The sequence below is a fragment of the Lagenorhynchus albirostris genome, chromosome 1 (genome assembly GCF_949774975.1).
Source record: "Lagenorhynchus albirostris chromosome 1, mLagAlb1.1, whole genome shotgun sequence".
NCBI classification, from domain to species: Eukaryota; Metazoa; Chordata; class Mammalia; order Artiodactyla; family Delphinidae; genus Lagenorhynchus; species Lagenorhynchus albirostris.
Window position 1 is genome coordinate 4,494,918 of NC_083095.1, and position 13,295 is coordinate 4,508,212.

At 60.6% G+C, this 13,295-nt stretch overlaps 1 protein-coding gene across 2 annotated transcripts; it reads right to left on the reverse strand.

The window, feature by feature from the left end:
- Positions 1-217: 217 nt before the first annotated feature.
- DLK1 (delta like non-canonical Notch ligand 1) lies at positions 218-7,909 on the reverse strand. Of its 2 annotated transcripts, XM_060165351.1 has the most exons (6): positions 7,843-7,909; positions 6,579-6,642; positions 5,936-6,066; positions 2,870-3,011; positions 686-965; positions 218-466 (listed from the first exon to the last, which is right to left on the reverse strand). In XM_060165351.1, exons 1-6 carry the CDS (start codon positions 7,907-7,909, stop codon positions 218-220), a joined length of 933 nt encoding a protein of 310 aa, XP_060021334.1. The 2 variants fall into 2 exon arrangements, with proteins under 2 accessions (XP_060021334.1, XP_060021328.1); XM_060165345.1 differs by having other exon boundaries at positions 218-965.
- Between the last annotated feature and the right edge of the window lie 5,386 nt (positions 7,910-13,295).

The window sequence follows — 13,295 nt, forward strand, 5'->3', positions numbered from 1 at the left end:
TTACCATTATTTTTTTTTGTATCATGCATTAAGAAGGGAGAAAGCGGATTCTGGCATTGCGTTTGTCACACTGCAACACAAAGGTAATAGAGGGAAGCACAGCGTTCACCAGATTTGACACAAAGGAGAGCAAACTCCACCACAAAGATGAGAACAGACCGCATATAGTGAGCTCTGCGGGACCCCGAGAACAGAGAGGGGCCGCTGGGAATGCTGCCTAGATCTCCTCGTCGCCAGCCTCCTTGCTGAAGGTGGTCATGTCGATCTTCTCGGGGAGGATGATGTTGACGGCCAGGTCCTCCCCGCTGTTGTAGTGAAGCAGCAGGTTCTTCTTCTTGCGCAGCATGTGGTTGTAACGCAGGTTGGACACCCAGGCCTCGCACTTGTTGAGGAAGACGATGCCCATGGTGCCCAGGACCACCAGGCTGGTGAGCACGCCCAGGATGGTGAAGCAGATGGCCTGACCCTCGGAGAGGAGCGGAGTGCTCTTGTTGAGCTCCTTCATGGACACCTTGAGGATGCGGTGCTCGGGCTGCGGCACCGGCAGCTCGTGCACCCCGGGGGTCAGGCGGTACGTCAGCCCGTAACCGCTGGGCAGACGGGTGACCTGCTGGGGGCCCGCCGCGCGCTTCCGGCCGCAGATGGGGCCCGTGAACTCGGGCTTGCACAGACACCCGAACCTCACCTGGGAGTGCTGCAGGCAGGTGCCCCCGTTGAGGCACGGCTCGTTGGCGCAGGTGGACACCGGGCGACTGCAGGTCTTGTCCATGAAGCCGGCGGGGCAGCGGCAGCGGAAGTCGCCCCCGATGTCGGTGCAGATGCCCTGGTTCTCGCACGGGTTGGGCGTGCAGCTGTTGGTCACGATCTCGCAGAAATTGCCTGAGAAGCCAGGGGGGCACAGGCAGGAGGCATGGGAGGCCCGGCCCTCATCGTCCACGCAGCTGCCTCCGTGCTGGCAGGGCGAACTGCAACACAACAGGGGGACACGGTAAAGGGCCCTCGGGCACTGAGCTAGGACAGTGGTGCCGGGAGTGGGGACGGACGCTCCGCTCCCCCTCGTGCCACGTGGCAAACCTCCTGGGGCCCGACAAGAGGGCAGGTGCTCAGAACGCACGAGGTGAGGGAGTGAGAGCCAGCCAGGGGGGCCCCGGGGAGCACCGGGCACCATGACCCCTGCCTGCGAGGGGCTCCGGGGCCGTCCGAGGTGGGAGGCTCCCCCCCGAGTGGGGTGTGTGCCTCACCCCCATCACGCTGCCAGCCTGGAACATGCCTGACCTCCCGAGTCAGGATGCCCATCTCCTCTCCCACCTCTTAGGTCATCTCTCCGACCAGAGGCCTGACGGTTAGTCACTGCACAGGTCGGGAAACTGAGGCTGAGAGAGGCAAAGTGAGTGACACCCCAGGGCTGCAGCCAGCTGCCCCCCGTCAGCTCCGTCCCCAGGCCGTGGAGGCCGAGCAAAGCAAGGTATCCCTCAGGGTCTCCCACCTCCACCATCCCCAGCCCCTCATTATTATTTTTATGTTCAGCGGAGTGAGCCTGCGGGCTATTGTACAGGAAACCCTTGGGGACTCTCAGAGTAAAAGAAAACGCGCTCTGTCTGCACCGGCTGGAGCGGTGTCTGTGCCCGGCTGCTTAATAGTGGCCCATTCACCCAAGTACAGCTTGCAGACCGAAGCTGTGTGCTCAAAGCGGAGCGCACACAGCATTTAATGTAAGTGCTTTTAAACGAGCAGACCCTTTGTCATCTGATAAATGCCAAAACTCCGGGGAAGAAAGGGGCTCCCAGCACAAGAAATCAGCATTGCTGCTTCAAGGATGAGGGTGGCATAGGAGCTGGGGCTCTGAAGGAATTTCAAGGACCTTGGGCTCTATTTTGACAGACTGGCTCCAGTCTGTTAGAGAGAAAAGCAAAATATTTTAAAGGTCTCGCTCCGTATTTCCCCTTCCCACCAGCAAGCAGAAATGGAGTTCGGTGGTCACCCCTCTCCTCTGAGCCCGCCCAGGACACTGATCTTGAGATGCTGCAAGAATGCTGGTTCCTGGCCCTTGCGGCTCGGGGCTCTCTGCCCCACCCCTGGAATGCATTTTACGCTTTGGTTTCCTCACGGGACGGGAGCGCCCCTACCCGCAGCTACTGGCCCAGGCCTGGAGTCTACTTTGAATTCTCGCCTCTCTCGAGATCTCTCCTGGTCTCCGTTTAAGCCCCCTCGGAGGGTGGGACTGGCTCCGTGCACTGAGCAGATAAGGGCCGGAAATGGCTGAGCTGCTGGGAAGCCCGCTCAGAGGCACCAGAGAGGCCAGGGGCCGTTCCATCTGCTAGGCGCGCTGCCCAGAGCCCCAGAGCCCCCTCCCCACGAGGGGAGCTGAGGGCCGAACACCCCGCCTTCCGGGGCCCCGTGCTGGCTGCAGCCCCCTCTCCCCATCTCCTAAGACATCCCAGAAAACCCCAAAGCAGAGCCTACCAGCTCCCCCAAACCCGCCCCTAAAACACGGTGAGCGGGTTTCACAAACAGCCTTGGGCGCTGCCGAACTCTGATCTCTTGTTATGTTGCCTTTAGAAAATTATGCAGCTCGAGCTCTGGTTCACAGTCCCAATCTACTCTCATTCACACACATCAGGACTCGGGAACGTCAGGGGAATATGAAATTGCCTTCAGGATTGTTTGAAAAAATTATGGAAATGACACACTCCCCCACAAATACCCCGATCCAGGGCGGCCCCCCACGGGGTGCAGGACGAGCACTTACTTGGTCTTTTGTCAGGCGACAGGTCCGACTGGGTTAGGCTGAAAGGGTCTTTAGGGGGTGTGAAAAAGGAATCTAAAGCGGCGTTTATCAGAGCACACATAGCCCGGAGAGAATACTTACCCATTCATCACGCAGGGCCCGTCCTTTTTCTGGCAGTCCTTTCCTGAGAATCCAGGGGCACAGGAACACTCGTACTGGCCGTTATCGAGGTTCACACAGGTTCCGTTGTTGGCACAGGGGGTCGAGGCGCAAGCCCGAACGTCTGTGGGGAGAGAGAACCAGGGAGATGAGGGGGACACAGACGCTGGACGGAGAGCATCCTAGGTGGGGACAGGAAGAGCCCCCTCCATCTGGTCGAGGGGGACCCCGTGTGGCTGCCGAGACGTCTCTGCTTGTGTCCACTGCCAAGGGCCACCCAGCGGGGTCCTGAGGAAGAGGGTGTAGCGACCCCCCGAACCCTGATATAAGTAAGCAGCTCAGGGAGCTCGAGGGTCACAGAGACAGAAAGTCACGGCCGCTCACTAATATTCAACAGGCCAGCTGTGCCCTTCTGCTGGCGCCAGGTCAACTCTTCGGTCCAGCCACACTGACCTTCACCGCAGACCCCTTCCCTCCCCCCAAAACTGTGCCGAGCTGAGATCCCCTAACGGCTGCCTCCCAGACAAGTCTCTTGTGTTTGAAGGGGGTCCTTGCCGCTTGGGGGGCTAGTGCAGCCCAACTGTTAGCAACGTCAGCTGCCCTTCATACTCCTCCATCAAAAAGGAGCAGGGGGGGAATGAGATGTAAAGCCCCCCGTCGGGAATGAAGAGACCTGGTTTAGACCCAGCACCGCCTCCACCGCTCGGTGGTCTCTCTGAACGAAGGGGGTCCGGGATAAAAAGGCTGCATCTTTTGAAGGCAACGCAGTGAGAACTATTGAGTGCTCGCCTGTGAGCATGGGTTTCCATGAACACTGGTGTGTTTCCACCACCTCCCGTCACGCACACTTCATTATTCGGGGCTCAGCAAGGCAGGGACGGGCTGAACAAAGGGGCCTGGGTCAGGGGCTCTCTGACAGTGGAGCCCCCAGCCCCCAGGCCTGGCCAGGGAGAGACCCTTTCTGTGCCCGTCTCCAGCCGGCTGCCGAGTTCAGCTCCCTCCTCCCCCCGCCGCCCCGACTCTGTGCCTCACTTTCCCCAGTTAGAAAAGGGGGGGCTCTCCCTGGCCCATCTCTGAGAGCCCCATCAGCTTTGTTTATCTACCCCTCGAGCTGCCGCATCAGCCAAACACAAAGCCAGGGCCAACCAGAGACGCAGCGAACGAAGGCAGCCTGGGTTCGGGTCCCCGGGGCTGAGGCCACACACGTGCAGATTTATTCCCTCTTTTCAAGAGCCCCGCACCCTCATGGAGTAGATGGCAATCAATCAGGAAGGAAAAGCTCGCACGCCAAGCTGATGGCTTATCCCAAGCACACGAGGCGCTCCTCAGGAGCCCGGCTTGGTGCGAGGAAACATAGAGGATTTATCATTACGGGAAGGCGCCAGGCGTTCGCACGCAGCGCCTCCGTGGCAAGCTTCTAATTCCCTGCTCCGGGCTCTCCTGTCAATAGGGATCTTAAATTTAAGCTGGAGAGCTGGCGACCACCCTACTCCTCTCCCACAGCGTCAAGCCTCGTGAGCCGAGGATCAGCCCACCTTCTCCTCTCCTGGGCCTCTGACCCCAAAGTCGGGTGGATTAAGCGCCACCGGGAGAAAGCTGCCGGGGGGGGGGGGGGTCTCTGCCTGCCTGCCGGGGCAGCAGCTGTGGCGAGGGCAGCCTCAGAGACGGGTGAAAAGGGAGAGGGCCGGCGATTACCCAGAGGGCTGTTTCCTCTGGACCCAGCCGTCCCAAGCTTTTGTCAACCCAGTGGGGAAGGGACCTTTTGTCTGGAGAACTCCACGGGGGGCGTCCTGGACTAGATATCAGAAAGAGTGGGCTCCAGGCTAAAAGCCCTGATCCCGAATGGTGGCTTTTCTGGGACCCCTTGGGTCCCCCAAACAGCTCAGAGGTACTTCAAGGGTGCACAGCCCAAGCTCTGTTGGCCAGAGCGTGAGTCAGCTGTGGGGCAAAGCCTGCATCATATTGGCTGGGGAGACTTTAAAGTCCCGAGACAACGTGATGGGGGATTCTGAAAGCCCCACTGCCTTGGCTACGCAGGGCAGGGGTGCTCACGACGTGCTCTTAGGTTTTTCTTAACGGGAGGGTGTTAGAAACAGCCTCAGATGAGAAGGAACCCATTTCTGGGGCAGAGGGAGGGGTTTTGTAGTTGGCTGTCCCCCCAACTTCTTAGGTGTCCTGAGCAGACCCCTTTGCTTCCCGAAGCCTCAGTTTCCCTACTGGTACCACTCGTCTTTACTGACGCTGCCGTCGGGACCGAGGGACAGAGAGCCCACAGCAGCTGCCTACACTGCTGGGAGTTCTCTCGAGGACCTTGGTTTGCCTGGGCTTCAGGGCAGGTTTTGCCAAGTGAGAATGGGCTCGGGGGAACATTCTGCAGCCTGAAGGTGCAGCGACGGCCAGCTCTCAATTGCTCAGGGTAACGGAGGGCAAAGACTGCATAAGTTAACAGAATCAACAGATCACGCCAAGCTGCACTTGAGCTACTTCTCAGCCTTTCCCGACCCCCCACCTCCCCTTGCACTTGACCTCTTCCAGCACAGCCCCCGGCCCTGTCCCAGTGGCCCTGACTCAGCTCCCGCTGCGCCCAGCACTCGGCACCCAGCACCCCTCCCCGCGTCTGTCTGCTTGCTTGTTGCAGCATATCCTGAACAGCCTGGCGGGTGAATTTCATGGAGTCTTGGCTCTGCGACCCCCTGAGTCCTTTCCCCTCTCAGAGCTTCAGTGCCCCGAACAGGTTTCTCGAGGCTGCGGTCCCCACCCGCTCAGCTTCGCGTGGCGTGTTTGCGACTCTTTATTCAACTGGCAGCCCCCCTACCCCAGTGCCTTCCCTGGTGCTCGGTGCTGGCAGTGCAGAAGGGAGCAAAATGAAGTCCCTACCTGTGAGGAGGCTCCCAGCACCAGCAGGAAGTGTATAAACAGATCATTACCATACAGAGCGCTGGGGTGTGTTGGGCTAAGGCAAGAGGGGGAGGGGCGGCAGCCACCGGGCTGGGAAGAGGTAGCTGGGGGCAGGGGGCCGGGGCCAGGGTGGGCGGGGCAGGTGCCAACCTAGGTCGCAGAGATGTCCATCCCAGCCGTCCTTGCAAATGCACTGCCAGGGCTCCACACAGAGTCCATTAACACAGCCGGGAAAGGTCACGCACTGGTCACACAGGGGACCCTGCCAGCCAGACTGGCACCTGCGGGAGTTGGGGAAGAAAGGTGCGGATGTATGGGGGGGGCAGGGATGGAGAAGGGGCTCCGGTTGCTTTCTGTGGAACCAAGAGCCCTCGCGGGTCTCTGCCCAGTGCCCGGCCGGGGGGTCCCAGGAAACCAATACCAGTCACCTGAATGGAAAAGCTTAAACAGGAGATCAGCTGGGGAGCAGGCAGAGGGGTCCCCGAGAGCCAGAGGAAGAGCTGCGTTTTGCCGCAGTGGCCTGCAGTGGTCTCACCTGCAAGAGGCTCTCCCGCCACCCACCCCTCTGAGAACGCCGTCCTGTCCCCGCCACCGCTCCCAGCATCCCCCGCCTCCCGGTCCTCTTGTCCCCCTCACCTCCCCCCACACGTCACTGGTTTCCTGCGGGGGCGAGGAAGCTGTTTGCTGCAGTCCAGGGGCCAAGCCCTCCCCGTTTTTTCTGCCTGACGTCATGACTCCCCAGAATTCTGCCCTGGCCCTCCAACACGCTGCCTCTGGGGAGCTGCTCCATTACCTGCAAACATTGTCATCCTCGCAGAATCCATTTTGGGGGTGGCAGGCCGGGAAGCATTCAGCTCCTGAGACACAAGAAAGGTTACACCATTCACCCCACGAGGCCCTGCAGGCTGTGGCAGAGGCCACGACAGCCTCCCAGGAGGCAGCCTCCGACCCTCTGTGGCTCTCCCCGCTGGGCACACAGTAGGCACCGCATCCCAACCCACGTAGGAGAAAAATCTCCGCATGTCCCTGGTTATGGAGTGACCACAGCCCACTGCCCAGCTCCCAGGTCAGACACCCAGTGTCCCTCCAAGAAATTACAGACGCCAAATCCTAAAAGCAGGAATGAGGAGACAGTGAACGAGAACGAAAAGATTCTGACCCCTGGGCACTCGGCCAGACCCTCACTTTTGCCAAGTGAGCTAAAGGCGAGGGGGGGTGGGGCCAGATTTTGAGGTATTCAGCTCTGGGGAAGCCCAGACAGGTTCACCTGGAGGGCTCACAGGTAAGGCGTCTGGAGTTTTTAAAGGTTAATCCCAGTTAAGCCAGGCACCCAGGTCAAACTCCCAATTTTCCCCACACCAGACTCTTCGTATTAAAAAGACGAACAAGGGTTTTGCGGAAAAGACCGTAATTCTGACACTACTTAGAGACTCTGACACTTTAATAGGCACCTACTGTGTGCAGTGCCTGTAACTCCCGCCAGCTTTTCAGACAGGACCCCCGTCACCACTGGTGCAGCGGGCTGGGGGACCCTGCGGGAAGGGGGCAACTCTCTCGCTGTCAGAGACATATGGCCGCCACAGACAGGAGTGTCGCAGCCCCTCACCTAGACAAACGCCACGCAGGAGGGGCTCGGGCTGGGCTCCCAGCTGGCAATCTGAGGCGACGACGGCAAAGTTACCCCCCCACAGGCCTGTTCCCGAACGCACACGCAGGGACCCCCCGAAGTTGAACCTCAGAGCATTTTCACAGAGGGCTCCCCAGCATCACCTCGTTTCTCCATACCTCCTCTCTGCACACCGACACCCTGCGAGCGCCACTTCTGCGGGGCGGGAAGGGGCCGGGGTCCCACAGCTCCCCCGCCCCCGGGGACCCCAGGGCCGGGCTTGGCATGCGAGGGTGGCAGGGAGGACCAGGCAGGCGCGGCGCGGGGCTTAGGATTAGGCGGGACGGGCGGAAGTCGGGGCGCCCGGGACGGGGCGCGCGGGGCACGGCGGCCGGGGGGGCGTCGCAGGCTTCCCCAGAGGGGGCGCGAGCCAGGCCGCCGGGGGGCTCACCATGGGCACTGCGGCCGAAGGCCAGCAGGAGCAAGAGGACGGGCAGGAGGGCTGCGGTCGCGGTCATCGCGGGGCGGCCGGGGTCGCGGTCCCGGGAGCGGCGCGGGCGCGGGTCCGGCTCCGGGCGCCGCGCTGGGCTTCTGGTTGCGGACGCGGAAGGGGGCGCGGGCGCGCGGCGAGGGGAAAGCCAGGGCTGCACCGGTCTGCGCGCTGCGCTCTCCGCTGCCGCCGCCGAGCTGCCGCCGCCGCCGCGCGCGCCGCCCTTTTCGTACCGCCGCCCCCCCGCGGCCCCCGCCCCCCGCCCCCGCCTTCGCGCGCACGGGGCCGGCGCCGGCCAGTCCCGGTGACCCCCGCCCCTCGCGGGGCCGCCCCCCACCACTGCGGCGTCCCGGAAACCGGCTCGCGCACGCGGGGCACTCTTGGCTAGACGGGCACCGGTACCCCGCGCGCCTTTGGCACACGTTCCCCCCACAGGACGGCACACGGGCGCGCACACACGGGCCCGCTTAGGACAAGTCGCATGAGCTAAACACGGGCTGGGCCGTAGACCCCAGGAAGACGCGAGGATACGCTCGGAATACAGAAACACGTACAGAAACACCACAACACTTATCGCCAAGGTCCCGAGCACGCACGCCATGGCTCACGCACCCAGAAAAACCCAAACGCACGCTCTAGAGACGGGGAAAACGCACACTGTCGCACACGCACCGGGAAAAACACTTATGAGGAGCCTTAGGCACCCACACTCGTAGCCATAAAGACGCAGGGAAATGCAGACACACTCATAGCAGCACACAAGGCAACCCCGACACACCGTGCTACGCCACAAACACACACTGCAACACACGCGCACGTCCTAGAAATAGTCGGGAGCGCCACAGGCTCAGTCATAGGCACGCAGAGGGGCTTGAGGACATAACAGTTATGAAACCCTGGACATCCGTCAACATGTGCCCGGCCGTCCACACAGAGGCACGTGCACAGCCACATGCACACCTGAACATGCGAATACCCTTGTAAACATACAGACACCCGGGCACATGTTCAGTCACATACACCCACACACACGCAGTCAGGCCCTAGGCCTGCCGGAAGGCTCTCCCACATCTGATATTCACACACACACATACCCAGTCCCCGAAACTCACAAATCTCAGGCTCTTGGTTACACGCTTATCAAAACACGCAGGTACGGTCACCCAGCGCATACGGGCGCGCGCGCACACACACACGCAGACCCCAACACATCCATCCTTGTGCGCACTGACACATGTGGGCAAGTTCACATGTATGCTCACACTGACGTGCACGGTTGCACACCCGGCCCTCAGCACATATTCCAGAACCACCGGGAGGCTTCTGGCCTCGGGTCTCAGGGAAGTGCGGCTGGGGGATGGTGACCCTGCCACAGACCCTCCCCCTCCAAAAAACTCCTGGTAGAAGCCCCCAGCCTGAACTTAGAGCCCCACAGTCTGCTGGGCTGTCTCCCCCCCACCCCTCTCCCTATCAGGGAGGTTTAGGGAAATGGGGAAGGACCTGGTAGGCGGTGGCAGGTGGCAGAAAGGGAATCAGAGGTGCTTAACCTCTGGGGAGGGTACCGGGAGGTCCTGACGGCAGAAGGATCTTTTGTGTATGCTTCATTTGCATTGATTAGTTTGCACAGAGATGCCACAGGACTGGGAGTGGACGCCCACCCATTTCTTGGCCTACCCTGCCCACAGCGCTGGGGTGGGGGGGTGATCTCTGCCACTATGAACCTGGGCTGGGAGGCCTTGGCCTTTGGGCCATCTCACAGTGCCCTGGCAGGTCTGAGGACAGACTTGCTGTCCTTGGGATGGGTTTGGGAAGTCAGGCTAGGGGGAGCCCGCACTTCCCACCCTGCTGGCCCTGAGGCCCTAAGTCTGCAACCCAGAAGCAGGACCTGCTCTGGGAGGACTCTTGGAGGCTGGAGGGAAGCCCCCCGACCCCCTTGTGGGCGCCTCTTCCCTGCCATCTGCCGAAGACCCAGAAGCGGGGTCTGGGTGCGTTGGGAACGGCTTTGGTGACAGGCTGGAGGGCAGCAGTCACACAGTAGCCGCCCCGACCAGCTCCCCACCCCACATGCCTGCCTTTCCGTTACCCCATCCTCTTCCACGAGCTCTTTCCTCAAGTGAAGAAACTGAGTCCAGAGATGGAAGGCCTTTTGCCCAAGTCCTCTGGGCTACGGTGGGAGTGGCTGGAGGTCCAACTGTCCACTGCATGGAGATCGCACGGCTTCTCTGATGCCCCCTCCCTCCGAGGACCCTGACCTCAGCCTCCAAAATTATCCTAGGCAGCGGGCAGATAGGGAGGGCTGCGTTCCCAGCCAGACGCTAAGGAGAAGCGGGGATATCAGGACCGAGAGGCCTGAGGTGAGGGCCCACCCCTGCCCTCCAGACCAAGTCACGAGGTGCCCCGTGGGGACAGCACGGAGCGCCAAGGACCCCCCTCCCCCCGCAGCCATGGAGTGTGCCCCACCTAGACCCCTCCCTTCCCCACCTGGGTCCCTTCCCACCGCTGCCCTCTCCAGTTTTGGAGAGGGAGGGGGGCCTCGGGAGGGCAGGCTCCCTCCACAGCTTCCAAGCCTAAATGTCAGGAGCTTAGGCGGAAAGGGCACTCCCCTGGCCAGTTGGTACCTGCTCGTTAATCCCAGCTCCATCCCCTGCCTGCTGAGCGCGACCACTGCCACGCAGAGCCCAGCTTCCTTGTCTATAAACAGGGATGCCACACCTGTCCCCAAAAGGAACTCGGGTTTTCCTAAGTAGAAAACCACGGTACTTACAAGGCCTGGCCCCTTCCTGCCCTTCCTCCAAGAGCTGCCAGTGGGCCTCCACCCCAGGTGGCCAGAGAGAGCTGGCGGCGGAGGGGGTGGGGACAGGGTCCTGCGGATGGAGCCCTCTACCAGAGCCCCCTGCAGGGCCGCTGCAGGGAGAGGGGTTCCTGCCTGACGGTATCTATAAGCCTAGAGCTTTCTGTTGGTTTGCTCTAGTCTCAATAAAGCGCTTGTAAATTCAGGAGACCTGAGATTTCTTTTCAGCAAGCAGACGCCGAGAAAGGGTAGCTGAGAAACCATGGGGAGGGTGGTTGGTGACTATCGCAGACTTCAAGGCTGCACAGAAGAACGAAAATGCCAATCGGGTCCCTTGGGGAGAAGTCGGCTCCGTCTGCTGTTTGCAAGGGGGCCCTGGGGGCTGAGGAGCACAGGGCAGCCCCTCCTCTATCTGTGCATCCCTCCCCTCCCCTCCCCGCTGCCCTCCCCTCCCCTCACTCCCCTCCTCTCTGAAGTACAGGCCTCTGAGATCACAGAAGAGGCAAATAGCCCCCGCCCTCGGGAAATGCTTGACCCACCGGTCATCACAGCCTGGCGTGGCAGGCGGTCTACACAGGTAGCAGGGATTAGACCTGCCAACCGAGCTGAACTCTATCCTTCTGCTAGGCCGAGTTGGCTCTGCCTACTACTCCCCCCATCCCCAGAAAGCCAGTGGTCCTCTGGTAAGCAGGAACAGAGGCTGGGCTTCAGTCTCCCAGGGGGCAGCAAGGAAGCTGGTGATGGGTGAAAGTTTTCTAAGCGAAGCAAAGAGATGTTATCTCCAGCCCTTTTCCACGCCCCCTCCTCCTCTCCCCTCCCCCCCTCTCCCAACACTAACATGGCCCCCAGACTGCACCAGACCATTTTGCCCTTGATTAAAGACAGAATCACTGATCAGGCCAGCCCAGCAGCGTCCAGCTGGAGGGGCCTCAGAGACCAGCTAATCCTGGGCGTGCACAGCAGGGGCAGGGCAGCTGGGGCATCCAGTTCTGCACCCTGACTGGTCCAGTCCTAGTGGGACATTGTACAGCTGGGGAAACTGAGGCCCGATGAAGACTCACAGGAGCCTTTGTCCCCTCTTCCCCTCTGCCCCCCCAGACGCTGTGCATTCTCCATCCTCCCTCCAGGAAAGGGCACAGCTGCCTGGCCCTGCCAGAGATGCAGCTCTTCCCAAAGGGACGGCTCCTGTAACTAGGCGAGCCCAGTGCCCAAAATTCAGGGCACCTGGTTAGAGCCCTAGAGCTGAAATATCCTAGAGACAGTGGGGCAGTGGTCTCTCCGCCACCAGGCCACAGGCTAGGCGTTTACAGGCAAACCGGGGCTGCCTTCCTGCCTCTCCCTGACACCCCCGCACCCCCCAACCCCACGCCTGGGACTTAAATTCGGTTTTAGCCGAATCTCAGCGGGGCCTCCTCACAGCTGGGCTGGGTCAGGATTGCAAGGCCCACTTCAGAGATGAGCACACTGAGGCTTGAAGACCCCGAGACAGGTGTGCAGCTAATAAGTAGCAGAGCTGGGATTCACATCCGAGTCTACGGGGATTCCAAGCTCTGGGCTCTCTGCGCAGCCAGCCGCGGGGTAAGAGAGAGCAGGGCAGGGAGGACAAGTGGGAAGACACCGAGGACAGTCCCAGGACCCTGCTCTCCCCTCCTCGGGTGAGGGCGCAGCCCAGCCGCCTTGGAGGCTTCGGGGGCTTCTCGCAGTCACCAAAGAGCTACACAGCTGCCGCGATTATGATTCTTTTCCAAAGCTTAAGTTCATCTTTGGAGAGAGAAATTATCTTTTTTTTTTTTCTGCCAAGGGGAGGGGGCTTGGGGGCGGAGACAAATGAGAGACACACCCGGGTACATTCGGGCTGGGCTCGAGAACATGACGGCTTGGTTTCAAGTTCAATCAGAGAGAAGCCTCTTCAGTCTGAAGTGGGACTGAGCTCAGCCGAGGAGGCGCGCGCTCAGCTTCCGGCCTCGTGCGCGGGGCCTGGAGAGGCGCGTGACAGCGCCAGGCCCACTGCAGGGCTCTCCGTGGGGCTGCGGAGGAGCACAGAGCCGGCCCATTTCCCCGAGCCCCCCTGCGCAGGCCCGCGTGTGACACAGGGGAGGGAGCACAGCTCCCCCAGGCCCCACCAGAAGCTCCAGGGAGGGAAGAATACAAGAGGCGTCTTGGTCTGGGGCCATATTTAGTGTTGACCTATGCCAGGTCGCGCCTCTCCCCCGAGCAGAGCCAATTTCTCATCATGGATGGTAGGATTCTAAAATAGATTTTTCTCGCTTCCTTTCTCGCCGTTGGAATCGACATGGATGTCAAGTTCACAAGTCTAATTGTCTACGTCATCAATCAAATTATCCTTTTAAAGGGCGCCACTGAGTCACGCTGTGCGCGTGGGGGCGTTCTTGGGGTCCCCAGAAGGGTTAATGACAACTCCCCATCCCACCCCCATACTCTCTAGGTAAACTCACCCCCTCCCAGGAGCGAGCAAATCAAGACCAGAGGAAAAAGGAGTCTTTTCATCACTTAGCCTGTCTGTCGATGCAGGCTTTGGCAAAAAGCACAGTAATTCTTCATTCATCAGAAATTCCCAGAAGTTAATTTTCCGTAAAACAGAGGCGGACCTCTTTAAAGGTAG

Coding starts and splice junctions, on each gene's coding strand:
- DLK1 (XM_060165345.1), bottom strand. CDS start 7,909: ATGACCGCGACCGCAGCCCTCCTGCCCGTCCTCTTGCTCCTGCTGGCC. Junction 6,643..7,842: donor CTTCGGCCGCAGTGCCCATG/GTGAGCCCCCCG, acceptor CTTGTGTCTCAG/GAGCTGAATGCTTCCCGGCC. Junction 966..2,869: donor GGGCCCTGCGTGATGAATGG/GTAAGTATTCTC, acceptor GTTGTGTTGCAG/TTCGCCCTGCCAGCACGGAG.